This window comes from Suncus etruscus, chromosome 11, assembly GCF_024139225.1.
Source record: "Suncus etruscus isolate mSunEtr1 chromosome 11, mSunEtr1.pri.cur, whole genome shotgun sequence".
Lineage (NCBI taxonomy): Eukaryota > Metazoa > Chordata > Mammalia > Eulipotyphla > Soricidae > Suncus > Suncus etruscus.
The window spans coordinates 59,617,437-59,632,726 of record NC_064858.1 but is presented as its reverse complement, the minus strand read 5'-3'; the positions used below and the strand labels follow the sequence as shown (position 1 = coordinate 59,632,726).

Here is a 15,290-nt window from a genome sequence, read left to right as displayed (position 1 = left end):
CCCCCACTAATTACGCTCATCTTTTTGAAAGGGATTGAAGCCTCAATGTGCATTCTATAGAGGGGTCATTTAGCAAAATGACATCAGATGCTGTGGCGTGCTCCATGCATTGCGGCTTTAAAAAATGATTATTCGGTCCCCCTAAATGGTATAGATGTACCAACACAGACTAGATTTTTAACTCTGGAAGACATGCTGGCTCCCGGTTCTTTGTTGGGTTTTGTAAGATGCATTTTGCGCTGGGCTTTCCGCTTGGCTGGAGACACGCAAGTTGAATCTGCAAGTACTGCAGTCAGCAAAAGAGGAACCCAGAAAGGTAGAGTAGGATTCTGAGCACGTCCTTGCTAACTGACAAGAAGCAAGCCAGCCAAAATCCCACCAATTTCTTTTAGAATCTTGGTAATTGGGTACTTTTACAAGCAGCTCACACCATCCACATAGAGTCACAAGCTTTGATAAGCCAGTGTCTCAAATCAACCACATATTTCTAAGGATTTTATTTCTTTCCATCTAACTTTCTGCAATGAGTTCATACATATTGCAGTAGCGTCCATCATTTAAAATTAATTTGGAAAGTGTCATTTGGGGTGGGGGACAAACTGGAAAAGAAATGTCTGAAAGAGAAGAAAAGAGCCTTTACTGGGAATAAGGAAAGACCACATCCTTCATCCAAACTCTAGCAACACCAACCATTCTTCCACTCAGCCTGAGGGGCCCCCTTTTTTCTTACGCTTTTCCCCAGTTTCCACAGCAAGAAACTCAGAGAGGTGACAAGAGCTGGAAAGTAGAAGAAAGTAGAGATTCCCAATGTTCAGTTTGGGGTTTTGCTTTAAATATATATATTTTTTCTTTTATGATCAAAGGAGGAAACCATTTATCACTACCACTACCACCACCCCAGCTGTGTGCTACCTTTGCAGCATAAGAGGGAGGGAAGTCATTCTAACTGTCAGCCTCTAGAAAAAAACTCATCATAGAGTTCCCTGAGTAGGATGGGTTATAGCATTTATCTTTGTCCTTTCTGATAATAAAGCATATTCTGTAGCACCCTGTCCCCATGCCCCTCTTACCATTTGGTATTTCAGTGAATAATCTAGGTAGGGTCAGTGGAGTCAAAGAAGACTGAGAGACAGTAAAAGAAAGAAAAGAAAAAAGTTTTATTATGAAACTAGTTTGTATAAAACAGGGTTATACACTTTTTTTTGTAAGTTTGTAATAAAACAGTTACGGAGGAGGCAGTGATAGAAATTTCCCAAAGGCAACCTACGAAAACCAACTGGCTGCCACTTTACGTTTGGACAGTAGCTGCAAAAACTTTGTTCTCCTTGACAGTATTTAATAACATCATTAATACATTAAACAAAGTTTCTCTAAAGTAAGACACATTGGTGCTGAAGTACATCTGGTGGCCTCTTGACGACCTCGCCTATAAGGAGAGCTCTTGACAAAAGCACGTGGGAGGGGATGGCAGTTGTAAGGTGAAGGACACATCTAAAATAGGTGGAGGTAATAGCACGAAGTGTTAAAAGTATCAAGATATACACATTTTAAACCATTTGTACAAAACTCTATAAATTTTTCTCTCTCTTATGTACAAAAATATCTTAATATATCCCCAAATTGGTTAGGATAGATACAAATAGATTTTTATAATAAAAAATTCACAAAAGAGTGGAAGCATTTCTATGATGGAAACAGTAGAAAAGACGATGGGAGGGTAGAAGGGGGGAGTGGCTCCTCATGAGGGACCCTGGAGTAGTCAGAGTTTCAAACTACTGACTCACTTATCACATATCTTTTCACTGCAAGCAGTAGGCTGTAGCATATTGCCAAGTAGGACCTTGAGAGGAAAATAAACTAAGCTCGCGCGCGCTCTCTCTCCTTTTAAAAGACTAAAAAGTAAAAAAAAAAAAAAAAAAAAAAAAAGCATTCGGTGAGAGGGCAGGAGGTGAAGGCACCAGAGCCTGGATGCAGCTCTGCCTGTTAGTGGTGGGTGGGAGTTTCAGGGGTGGGGCTGCGGCTCCCCGCTGCTTTTGTACACAAACTGCAGGTCTTCGTGGCTGTCTCATTTCCGTGAATGACTGTAGTTCCCGATGCCAACAGGAGAGAGAGAGAGAGCATCACCTGTTTCGACAGTCTTGCTTTCTCAGGGATGCATGTTTTAGTTGGCCTTCGGGTTGGTTGGTCCTCTGTGTTGTTGTTTTTTTTTCCTCTCCCTTTCTTTCTTCGTCTCTTTTTTTTTTTTCTCTCTCCCTTCCAACGTGGCTGATGAAAAAGTACTAAAGACACAGGTTGTGTGGTTCACCCTAAAACAGAAGAACAGGAGAGATTAGTATGAACGTAGACAGGAGTGGTGGGGTGAAAAATGTGTGTGGCGGGCGACTGTCAAGAAGAGTGACGCTTTTGACAGCTCTCAGTTCAAGCCAACATCCATACCCCCACCTCACCCCGTACCCCGGGCCCAGGGAGAGCTGCGCAAAAGCCACCCTCGAGGAGATCAATGTTGAAACAAAAAGCACTCTACTGGGAATCGCCATACCTCGCCCTTTGAAGTCCTCCCCTAGATCCGCCGCACTCCCAGCCCAATACTCACTAAAATAAAGGGGGCAAAAGGGGTGCAGTACAAGAAAAACAACCACCTGTTCACTCCTAAAGACTACTTACCTGCCTCCAAAGTCCATTCGCACCAGGCCTGACCAGGCCAAGCGCCCTCAAAACCAGTTGGTGAAATCGAGCAGCTCTTGCTCCTCGGGGCTGAGGGGGTCGTAGGAACCCTCGTCCGAGGAGTAAGACGAGACCGGCGACCCGGCCATGGAGTTCAAGTCGTTGGAGTAGTTGGGGGAGATGGTGGGCGAGAGGACGCCCGCCTGGAAGGCGGCGCTCACCGCGTCGTGCTCGTCCAGCAGCTGCTGCAGAGCGCGGATGTACTCGACGGCCGAGCGCAGAGTCTCCACCTTGCTCATCTTCTTGTTGGCAGCGCCGTTGGGGACGTGCTCCCGCAGGGTGGCGAAGCCCAGGTTGACCAGCTTGACACGGTTGCGCTCGCGCTCGTTGCGGCGCGCCACGGCGGCCGGTTGCTGCTGCGGCAAGCTGTAGCCGAAGCTGCTGAAGTTGAGCCGGCGCTTGCAGCGCATCAGTTCGGGCGACGACGAGCGCTGTCGCTTGACTTGCTTGGGCGCTGACTTGTGACCGCCCCCTGAGGGCTGGCTGTCCGCGGCCGGGCTCAGCTGGGGCGCCTGCGGCGGCGGCGGCGGCTGCTGCGGCGGCTGCGGCTGCTGTTGCTTTTGCTGCGCGCTCTGAGCCGCCGCCGCTGCTGCCGCGGCAGCTGCTGCGGCCGTGGCGAAGAAGCAGGCTGCGGGAGGCAGGAAGGTCTGCTGGGGTTGCGGTTGGGGCTGCTGGCCGGCGCCGCCGCTTTCCATTTCGGCAGAGCTCTCCGCGCAGCGGCGGCCAAGCAGTCGCGGGATCCGAGCGAGCGAGCGAGCTTGGAAAAAGCGGGGACGCAAGGTGTGCAGCGCGTGAGGAGGGACGCTCAACAAGACTTGGGTGCGCAAACACAGAGGGAAAGAAGGAAGAGGCGAAGAGGGAGCCCCGAGGGAAGTCAGAAAAGAAAATCAAACAAACCCTCGGGAAACAACTTAGAGTGGGAGAAAAGGAAGTGCCAAAGCCTTTCCTCCTCCCTCCGGCTTCTGTTTCTCCCTCCCTCCTCCCGTCGCGGTTTGGCTTCTGCAGCCTCGCGTGGCGCTCGCGTGTGAGACTGCTGCTAGCGGTTTCTTGGTTGTTGGTTTTTTGTTTTTGTTTGGTTTGTTTGTTTGTTTAAAGGCAACAGAAGAAGCGAAGTCAGTGATGAGTACGCACTGCTGGGTCTTCGGTTCTTCTGTCCCTAGGGCAGTGCTCTCTTGCGCCGGGGTCTTGGTCTCTCCAACCGTGGCTCAGGCTGGTTTGTTGGTGGTTTTGTGGCTTTATTATTATTGTTATTTTGTTAACTCCCTTTCTTATTTCCTTCTTTCACTCGCCCTCCTTGGCTAGCTCCCCGTCGGTGCGCCTTCCACGTTCCCTGGCCAGAAGTGAGAGAGTGCCAGCCGGCCGGAGTGCGTCCGCCTTTTCAATGGACACCCTGCCCCACGCGCAGCCCTGGCCCCGCCTCGCCCCCCACTTCCCGCTGTTGCAGCGAGCGGCTGCAGCCCCCACTTCCCCTCCTCTTACCTCCTCCTCCCACCCAACTCCCTAACACCCGCCCCCCCCCCCGCCCGTTCTGAGAGCCCGCTCCTTGCAAACTCCCCATTCAACGGAGTTTGTTGTTGCAGTGCGTGCGCCTGGCGCGTGCCGGACTCCCGGCTGAATAAACAGGCGGCGCGCTCGGGGCTCGGGGAGGGCTGCAGCTGGGGGTGGCTCTGGAAAGGTGGGGGGCCGGCTTTGCAGGAGGGGTGAGTGGCTTCGGAAGTTGGGGTGCATGCATACAAAGGTTTGGGGAGAAATGTCCCGCGGGATGTATCTGAAAGCTTGCAGCAAATCACAAGGGATAGTTTGGGTAGTAAAAGTGTACTGGGCGCTCTGGGAGTTAGAGGAAAGTCGGGCTTCATTCCGGGCACCCCAAAACTATCCACTTTATTTTTCGTGGGGTCGTTCTCTATCTTCAGAGGAGGAGCCCTTCCCTGAATTTCTCTCCTTATTCATTCTAGAATAAGAAGAGAAATTCAGGGGAAATACTGGGTGGGCTCTTACAGAAAATATTCTTTTTGGGGGGAGGTCACACCCGGCGGAATCAGAAATTGCCCCTGATAGGCATGGGGGATCATATGGGATGCCGGGATTTGAACCACCATTAGCCCTGGATCGGCTGCGTGCAAGGTAAACGCCCTACCGCTGTGCTATCTCTTCGTCTCCTCAAAATTACTCTTAAGACCTGGATTCTAGTGTCACCCTCCTACTCACTAGCTCTGTGCTCCTTGGTGAAGCACATTTTCTCCAGTTCTCACTTTGTCTGCAGGTTAGATTGAATGCTCTCTAATGTCTCATCCAGGTGTAAAAACTGGTATGGGAACCCCAACACTTATAGGGGTTTTGGAGAGGTCTCCATCTGCATTATAAGTATGGCTAACTCAGGAGTAAGGATGCATGTCGGTGTGCCCCAGCACCCTGAGACCTGAAACCTGCCAATCCAGTAGCATCGATGACTTTCCCTCCTCTCTCTCCGCAGCCCCTCAAAAGATTGAGTTCCTGCCAGGGTATGGGTGATGTTTAAAGAGGAGAGCTATCTGGGATATTTTCTAGGTAGGTCTAGAAAGAAAAGGAATATGAGATGAAGGATGAGGGTGCAGTGTTTGGGGAGCTGTGGTGACTGGAAAGGGCCCCTAGTTGTTGGGCTGCGCTGCAGGCACCTTGGCGGCCTTGGCCCAGTCTACAGCCCGCCCCAGGCGTGTGCCCGGCGGGCTGGTGGCAGGCGACTGGGAGCAGAGCCCGGCGGGGCCGCGTGCTGGCGCCATGAGGGAGGGGGAGGCTTTTCAGCCATGGCTTGGCTGCTCCGACAGCGCCTGCCCCGGCGCCCTTCCCGGGCCCAGGGCCCTGGCGCTGTCTGACCCCACTGGGTCCAGCTGCGAGGCGCTGTGGGACGCCGACGAGCCTAGAGGAGCAAGCCACGCGACCCAAGGCGTACCTACTCCGGTGGTGGAGGCCAGGGCCGGAGGCTAGGAGCTTAGGAGCGCCGTGGATCTGGTCTCCGTAGAAGAAAGCCGCGGGTAATCATCCGGTTGATTTGTCCAGTAGAAAACGGCAGTTTGATCCAAGACCTGGGTGCGGGGCTGATTGTGGAGAATTATCCGGATAATCGCTTCTTATTGAACTTCTCTTTATGGAGATACTATTTCTAAAGCTTGGAGGGTGGGAGTGGTGCCTGGAAGTCGCCTTTAGTGCTTTAGTGAGTGTGGCTACCAATGCTACAATGTAGAGACAAGCTCAGCCTTGAGTCTGTCTTTCAGATGCGGATTTGGAAAGCAAATCCTCAGATGATGTTTCCCGATACTGGTTCTGCAAACCTCCTTCCACCCCTCCAAGAGTCACCTGAGGCTGGCCCACCTCTGTGAGGTCGCTGTTCCTCTCCAACACACTCACTCAGGAAAGGAGCGGGAATGTTCACTCCGGTCTCCTTTTCCGGGAAGTGTACAGTGTGATGAGGAGGCCCAGTGCAGCCACATCAGCATTTCTTAACCGGAAGCATTTCACAACTGGCCACTTGGAGAAATAGCTCTGCAACCAGGTCCTCGGGTGGGCTTGGCTGCAGGCCGATAGGAGGCGTCTAGCTAAGAAAAGCCAAGGCCAGTATGCAGTGTTAGGCAAATTCATGCACTGTGTGCAGTTCTAATTAATTCTATACTTGAATTTTCCAGTTCTAATAAATTTTATACTTGACAAAGGTCCACGATCCTGGATTTACAACTGCTTAGTGTTGTAACTATCAAATAAACTCAACTTCCTTGACTAATCGCAGTTTCTGGTGGGTACAGGTTAGAGAACACCAGTTATCTGGTGGAAGACAATGGAAGATTTCAATAGAGTAGAGATCTCATGTTTCCTTTTCTAGATTCGAGTGCAACAGAGTCTAATTATTAGAGGCTTCAAATTTGGTTCTGAAAGAGAGAGAGGCAGAGAGACACAGAGAGACAAAGATACAAAGACAGACAGACACAGAGACAGTGACAGTCATAGATAGGGAGACAAAGAAGAGACAGGGAGGCAGAGACACAAAGAGAGGAAGAGACAGAGAGAAGAGAGAGAAGGAAGAGAGACAGAAACAAAATAGAAGTGAAGCTGTTGTCCTTTCTAGTTGGGTTCAGCCAGGTAGGAGAAGAGACAGTGAGTACAGGATTCTTCTTGCCAAAGCCAGGAGTAAAAAATAACGAAAGAATAAAAATCACCAAGAGCCCAAGGGTTCTACCTTCTTCCCTTCATACTCTCAGCCCACTTGCTTTCCTCACATTCTCCAACGCTAAAAATGAGCGATGTAGATTTTTCCTTTGGGGTTTATGGCAAGTGTATCACCAAGGAGATTGCCCCAGTGAAAAGAGCTTCCTTGTTGCTTCCATTGGTTTGAAGCAAAGCTCTGAGGCTCAAGAGTAGGTTAGAATTCCTATGCTGACTCTGTGGCCTAGATAATGACGCCCCATCTTTTCCCTCACCCATCACCTAATTTGCCATTTATTCTCTTTAGCTCCAAGACTCCAGCCTTGATCCACCTTAAAACAGGTGGACTTTCATATCCAGGTTCTACCACTTAGCAGATTGTGACCTGGAACACATGGCCTACACTTAGAGCCTTTCTTTTTCCCCCTGTACCAGACCCAGATCAGGCTGAATGTAAGGGATGATTTGTGCCACTGGGATAATGATGACTTCACTATCACTCAGCCATAAGGAGGCATGTGAGAAGAGAGTGATTGGAACTTTTTCTGAGCATTGCTGCAGCCACTGGAGAGATAGAACCACATTGTTTCACCAGTCCAGTGACCCAGAAGTGGTTCCTAATGTCATATTTGAGGACTAGTGAAGAGGCTCACCCATGAAAGTCCAGAAGACAGGAACTGAGGTTTTTCACAATCTAGGCTCAAACACAAACTGCTTCTTGGGACACAGCTGACAGCAACTCCAGCAGAGCTTCCTATGTCTCCTTGTTACTCAGTGAAATTGACCTTGAAGAAGCATGTTGTCAGGGCACAACCTGGCCAGGACACCCAAGGGCCCATTCACCAGCTTTGGAGGGAGAAGAAAAACAAGGCATAAAAAAAAAAATGAGACCTTCATTTACAAAATGACTGACTCAGACACTCCTTTTGTTATCGACTCAGGATAAATCTAGCACTATACATTTCTTTTGCAGAACTCTCCAAGTGTCTCAGGAATTGCCATTCTTTTTCTGCAATTCAAAAAAGTGGGGCCACTCTCTGAGCAGTGAGCAGTATTCAGCCTAGCAGTTTGGGCCTGCAGTATGCAGAGGACACTGGTTTTATTCCTGGTGCAATGCTCAGTGGTGATCTGAATCCAACTCAGGGTTGGCAGATGTGTTCTTTCTTTTGTACCTTTGTGTGACAGGAAATCAGGGTAGGATGGCATTCCAGGGAAAGTTTTCTTCTTCTGCCAATAATAAGGGACTTTCTTTCTTTCTTTCTTTCTTTCTTTCTTTCTTTCTTTCTTTCTTTCTTTCTTTCTTTCTTTCTTTCTTTCTTTATTTGTTTCTTCTTCCTTCCTTCCTTCCTTGCTTCCTTCATTCCTTGCTTGCTTCCTTACTTCCTTCCTTCCTTCCTTCCTTCCTTCCTTCCTTCCTTCCTTCCTTCCTTCCTTCCTTCCTTCCTTCCTTCCTTTTCTTTCATTTTTCTTTCTTTCTATTTTAAGATTTTTGGCCACACCTAGTGATGCTCAGGAATTACTCCTGACTGTGCGTTCAGAAATCACTCCTGGCTTAGGGAACCATATGGGACACCAGGGGATTGAACCTTGGTCAGTCCTAGGCTAGCGCATGCAAGGCAGACACCTTATGACCTGCACCACTGCTCCAGCCCTGAAGGGGTTTTATTTCTATACTTCTATTCCTCTTTGTAGTATGCCCACAAATACTGGGGTTCAATCAAAATTTAAGTTAAAATTCTCCACTTTTGAACCCAGATGGACATGGTGTGGGCTTGTATGGCATGCACAAGAATCTGGAATCCAGAGCCTTGAAGCCCTTAATTTCTACTCACAGATGAAAATAGTTCCAGGTCATTCGTTTTTCATCAACTTCCCAGGTAGCATACCCTACTCTTTGTTGAAATGAGACTAGCTCACTTCTTGAGATAGTGCGATGGGTACTGGAGAGATAGCACAGTGAAGGGCATTTGCCTTGCATGCAGCCAACCCAGGATGGGCAGTGGTTCAGATCTCAGCATCCCATATGATCCCCTGAGCCTGCCAGGGGTAATTTCTGAAAGCAGAGCCAGGAGTAACCCCTGAGCGCCTCTGGATGTGACCCCCCCCCCAAAAAAAAAGATAGTGGAGTAGAGGGTAGTTAAAATGAAAAGAGAAAAGAAATTTTCTAGGATAACATCATTTTACAAAATTATATTTATAATGCCTCCTAAATAAAGGGTAAAAAGACGATCTTGATGAACAGAGGTTTCTTTACTTTTGATTTGGACACACCATGTGAGGTGCAAACCTCGATGCAGGTCCAAAAGCCCTGAAAGGGGGGGCTGAGGAACATTCAGAAAAGATGTAGGGTAACACAGGGTCTTTGTCCTGGGCTGTGCCCTGAACACTGTCTTCACAGGTGAAGTGAAGGTGAACGTGAAACATGTGTCTATCTGCAAACCTGGTGTTTCCTGCCCACAATCTGCAAGGTAAATTCAGAAACCATCCAGGTCCAGCTTGAATAGGGTCTGTCCAGCTCAGGATGGACTGTTGGGGGTGGACACAACAGCACAAACCCCACATTTAGTTTGATTCTTCTTTCCCACCAGCCTGGGCCTGCACCTGCATTAAGGAATTCAAGCTTTTAACAAATCGATTTGCTTTTTCAATACACCAGAAAAAAAAGAAAAACAGAGCTGAAAAATAAAAAGAGAAAAAAAAAAAAACCACAACAAAACCCAAACAACAAAAAAAGCACAAACTATTATTTTATTGAGGCTTTTGGGGAGGTAGAAGTGGGGGAGGGGATAATTTGCAGCCACTCTCACAGCCCTTTTGAAGTTCTCCAAATAAGGAGAAGTAATGCTAAGTCTTTATTTTTTCTAAAGCCCATTTACATTATGATTAAATACCTTCCTTGGGTAAGCATAAAGAAAGTCGTTAATCTATATAGCTCTGCAAAGAATCAATACATTCTAAACTTTTGTAGGATTTGTTACACTCTATTTTGTTACAGTAGGCCAGCTCCTCTGTCTAGGCACATGGAACTTTGTGCCTCCCCCTTTGCGCCTCCTCCAAGGATGAACATAAAGTAAAGGTCTTTCACGGTAAACAAAAACCAGCTGATTCTTCACAGAGAACCCATGAATAGCTGGAGAAGAAAAAAAATCTTACAATAAATGGTGCATTTTTTTCTCTGCTGGGTATAGTATTCAAGGATCAGGGCAGTATTCAAACAGAGGTCCATTTTTTGCTCAGCAAGAGAGTTTAGAAAAGAAGCGTGGGGTCTATTCAGAGCTTTCCCCTTCACAATCGCAGGGTTCTATGAAACCTATCTTCCATGCCTTGTCCAAGTGTTTCTGGGGACCAATTAGTGCTTTGTTGCACGTCTTCTTTGCTGAATCTTTGAGCAACAAGAAAAAGCGCTCTCGAGTCCTCCCTTATTTTGACCATTTCAGTCATTACACAGTGTAATAATTAATATGACAACTGGACGCTCTGAGTTTGTATAGAAACACCTCAGCTACAGGAGTGAGCATGCAGTGGGTGGTAACGATGGCCAGAGAAGGTACACACACACACACACACACACACACACACACACACACACACACACACACACACACACACACACACTTACACGATAAAGGACTAAAAATAAAATAGTTGGCACAACCCGGAGTAACATAAAACAGACTGAAAAGACGAGGGAGGAAGCTAAGTGGAGGGGTAATTAGAACAGGAGGGAACAAAAACTGTCTGGAGGTTAACTTATTTGGAAACTGTTTTGTAAATAGAACGCAGGACTGGAGGGGCCACCTTTCAGCCCAGAGCAATTCTACAAATTTATGAACTTCTTGGAAGGCTGCGAAGGCAAGTGCTGGATAGGAAGGCTCCTGACACCTCATTTTCCTCCTAGGGGCTTTCTGGAAGGTGCACACAACTCCACATCATCTAACCCAAGTGCCTCCTTTCGTGGTTGGCTTCCAATTTGGCAAAATAATTTGTTTGTTTGTTTGTTTGTTTTTGTTTTTTGGGGGACCTTTTTTTGGGGGGGCCACACCCGTTGACGCTCAGGGCTTAACCCTGGTTATGCGCTCAGAAATCGCTCCTGGTTTGGAGGACCATATGGGAATCCAGGGGATCGAACCTAGGGGTTGGCCCTAGGATGTGGTCCGTCCTAGGCTAGGGCTTGCAAGGCAGATGCCTTACTTCTAGCGCCGTCGCTCGGGTCCCTTGGCAAAAACTCTTGTTCTCCTTCTATGCAATGGCATGCTTGAAATGGGCAGCAAGGGGAGATCTGACGCTGCACATTCTTCCCGAAGGTGAATTTTCAGGCCCAATTATTTGGATATGCCCTAGGTCCTGCCCTAGGTCCTCTCTGGGAGCTTGCAGCCAGGTTAGGACGCTGATCCCCTGTCCTTTTGCTAGTCCCCCCCCCCCCCCCCCCCCCCCCCCCCGCGTCTCCACCGGTCCCAGCAAGCACTTCCAGAGGGTTAGAGATCTTAAGCCTGTTAGCCACAGCTCTTGCTAATAAGCCAGATAAGGGCTCCCAACTAACCCTAAGCGACAGTTTGCATATAGGAAGAAAGAAAAATAAAGTCCTGCTATTTTTGTCCCAAGCTTGATTGCTTAGTCTCAAATTCAGTCCCCAGCTCTTTTCCTCTACTACCCCAAACCTATGAATACCCTTGATTTCTCTCCCCTTAGCATTTCTTTCCAATCACTTCCTAAGGATTCTTCTCCGTCTTTCACCGGGTTTGGCTACTCTGTGACTTCGCAAAGCCTGGAGTGCCCCTATCTGACCTGCGGGGAAAGCTTTCTCCAGACCAGTTTCAGCACCCCCTAACTCCAAGCAGAAGGCACCCAGGCTCGGCTTTCAAGTTTAGGAAAATATTTCAAAGCTCTCTGGTCAGAATGCCTTGGGTGCTCTCTGTGCTGCAAAGAGCTTGGCTGGGTAGACAGAAGCCGGGGCACGAGGAACGGAGGCTCCCTAAGCTTCTGCAATGGTCACGCCGCCTCCCTAAACCAGGGGCAGTTTGCCGAAGTGACTGAGGTCAGTCGTGTGTCTTCATTGTATGGCCACGTGTCCTGTGTCCATCATCACCTTCCCGAAGTGCGAGCTCAGCCCGACTCCTAGCGGCGCGGCCCGGAAGTGCTTCGGTCTGTGAATCAGCGGAGTGGTGGGCAGTGGTGGCGCTGTCCCCCCCCACCCCCACCCCCACCCCCGCACACCTTAATGTGATCTCTGCCTGCTCAGAATAATTTGGGATCCAGGCAGCCACTAGCCCCCCGGAAAGACCCTTCTGAGAAACTGCAACTCTGGGCTTCCCCTTTGCTGTTCTCTTACTCCTTAGCTTTTACTCCTTAGTAGGGTCAGAGAAAGGAGAGCAACAGGTTGATTTCTGAACATCTGGATAGATATTTCTTGACATAAAACCTTAACCGAAGCAGTTGAATATTTGAAAGTTGAGGTTGCTGATGTCATTGCCGGCCACACTTTTATTTTGGAGCATGAAATTTGGCTAAGGAGATGGAAAATACCCTTTCTATCTAAAAGTGATTATGCTCTTATGTTCATTGATTCAGGAAATGATTGTTGAACATAGAGATTAGTGCCAGGGGTCTCAAACTCGAGGCCTGCGGGCCGTTTGCCGCCCTCCGTACATTTTGTGGCCCTGCCCTAGAGGAATCTTTTTTTGTTTTGTTTTGTTTTAGTTGTTTGAGTCACACCCCCCAATGTTCAAGGTTTACTACTGACTTTGCACTGAAGGATCACCCCTACTTTGCCACCTGCGGCCCCAGGTGTTGTGTATGTAAACATTTTAATGGGATTATTATGTTACTGACCCTACCCTGATCGATGATTGTGTCCTACCCTAGGGTGTGACCTGGCATTCTGCTCCCACCCTAGGGTGGTACCTGATTCTGCTCCCTTGGCTGCTTCACGGAATAAAGAGCTGCTTTCTTCGAAAGCCTGACTGCCTATTGGCTTTCTTCCCACCGCAGAACCCTCGACTGAACAGGGTAACAGATATGTGGTTCGAGCTGGAGGAGAAAGGCTTCATCCTCTATCCCTCCATCAGTCAACCTCTTCAGGGGCTGACTTGCAACACCCAGGTAAATTGAGTTTGAGACCCCTGGATAGCTGCTTTATATGGAGGCCCAAGTGTAAAGAATAGAATGTTGGTTCAAATACACAAAGGGCAATAATGGAGAGCCTTCTTTCTTCATTCTCCATTAACTTGGACTTCATCCTCCTCTATGCACCAGGTTACCCCCAAATAACTATACAATAAATGATTGAACTTATCATACAAATACATTCTAAAGTCTTCCAAACCCTCTTCCCTTAATCAACAGTTTCAGTGCCTCCCCAACTCTCTTATCTGAGAATTGATGAGCAAATAAATATGAATTCAACACACATGACCACTTTTAACTTACATAGTTTATGGTGAAATGAAAAAGCCACTTGACATTAAAAGATTATTGGAACTTTTTAGCCCTGCACCCTGAGACAAATTGCTCACTCTTTACCAGACTTTCCTTCATCAAATAAGTGGGTGAAGATGTCACTATTCCAGCGTTAGCTATGCAAATAATAGTCACATCCACGCAATTTTCCACTACCAGTCACTCCTCTGCCCAAGCTAACATCTTTTACTGCATTTTCTCAGGCTCCCCCAAACTTTCAGAGTATCCAAATATCCTATCCACACCTTATCCACTAGCCTTTGCTGGTGCTAGACTGCTAGAAGGAGGAGTCAATGGGATCAGCATTAGCTTTTAGAAATCTGCAGAAGGTTAAACCATTGGGCTCAAGAGATTCATTTGCAAAAGTTAGAAACTACCACTCCTTAAGAATAGTAGTTATGCAAGAGAAACAATTCACTTTCTACAGCCAGAACTCTGGTTTGATTTGGGGATTACAGGCAAGAAGTTTGAAGACTTTCTCATGGGTTGTGTGAGTTGCTTGCCACCTGCCGGTCATTTTCCAAACTACAGGAACAGTGAAAATATTTCATAACATTTTTTATTTCATTTTATTTATTTTGTTCCATAGTATTCAGTTTAACCATAGAGTACTGTGCTGTCTGCATTGAGTGATCTACTCCAATAATAATATTAACTATATGAAGTGCATGTTAATACTTATATTCTGAAGCTTTATTTCAGTTACATAAAATTAAAACTAAATCTATCAGCTTCTTGAGCAAGGTATGGAGTCAATCATTTCTCTGAATTTACATGATGAAGAATTAAGTCTTTATTGCTCAGCCTTGTGAAGAATTGATGTCTTCTGAAGAAAATGCATGCTATCACTATATTACAGTTTCTTTGAGTTTGGGAGGTGTCTTTTGACTTCTAATTATGGGGGAGAGGAGTGTAGAGATTTAAAAATAATTATAAAAAAAAGAAAAAGAATTATAGTAATCCTGATGCTAAAGAATATATGGCAGGGTAAAAAGGCCTAGGAAATACTACAGGGGTTAAGGCTCAAGTCTTACATATGGCCAGCTGATTAGATTCTGGACACTATCTGGCCCCTTGAACATAATGGAATGTGGCTCTGGAGACCCAAATTCAGACAACCCACAGACCCAATAAGCATCACTTCCTTGGGTCTTTAAATTAAACCATTGGCCCAGTTGGGCAAGAATCACTAGACGGGCCCCCTGGGCCTCTTGAGCCCACACGAGAAGTTAAAAAAAAATCAACAAAGGCAAAATCAAAATAAGTGTGATAAGAAGGATAGTGAAGAAAAAGGCTTTGGGCACCACTTACCCTGCACTCAAGGATTTTGCCTCCCCGGCTTTTAATACTCTAGCTGCTTTTACTCTACTTCCTGTCTTTCTTAAAGCTATCTTCCAGAATTTGTCTGCAACCAAAACAGCTTCATCCAATCATGCTGGAATTGTACCCAGAATCTTAAGCACAGTGGTGCATAGGGAGGCATATAGTCTACTATTGAACCACATCTGAAGTCTACCCTAAAAATTCTAATGCCCATCATCTACCACTTTCTTCCTATATTTTTGTCTGTGGCAAATCACTCCACTGTCCTGTTGGAAATCTCTCCCCAGCTCAATCTGCAAAACTTGATTATTAAATGGTTTATTATATGAAGAAATTTCAAAAATCCATGCTTGTAGAATTTTCTGAGTTGGTGCATTTTTGACATTTATTCATATGTAAAATTTCTTTTCTTTTGGTTTTGGGGCTATATCTATCTGTGCTCAGGAATTACTCTTGGCTCTGTGCTTCAATATGGCCCTTAATGGGACTTGGGGAAACCATATGTGGTGCATATACCTGCTATACAATATATAGATCAGTCTTTCATCTATTTCTAACTAACATCTCCTAAGGTATTCCTTAGGGGACAATGCTAAATTTTTTAATTATATTTT

At 46.9% G+C, this 15,290-nt stretch overlaps 2 protein-coding genes across 2 annotated transcripts in view; one reads left to right on the top strand and one right to left on the bottom strand.

Moving 5' to 3' along the window:
- Positions 1-2,174: 2,174 nt before the first annotated feature.
- ASCL1 (achaete-scute family bHLH transcription factor 1) lies at positions 2,175-4,580 on the bottom strand. Its single transcript, XM_049782947.1, has 3 exons — positions 4,217-4,580; positions 2,665-3,538; positions 2,175-2,306 (listed from the first exon to the last, which is right to left on the bottom strand). Exons 1-2 carry the CDS (start codon positions 4,578-4,580, stop codon positions 2,712-2,714), a joined length of 1,191 nt encoding a protein of 396 aa, XP_049638904.1. The 3' UTR covers positions 2,175-2,306; positions 2,665-2,711.
- Positions 4,581-9,328: 4,748 nt separating this feature from the next.
- PAH (phenylalanine hydroxylase) overlaps positions 9,329-15,290 on the top strand; it is a 172,756-nt gene continuing 166,794 nt past the window's right edge. The window contains exon 1 of the mRNA XM_049783159.1: positions 9,329-9,365. The gene's annotated coding sequence lies outside the window, so the exon portion shown is untranslated. The remainder of the gene's footprint in view (positions 9,366-15,290) is intronic.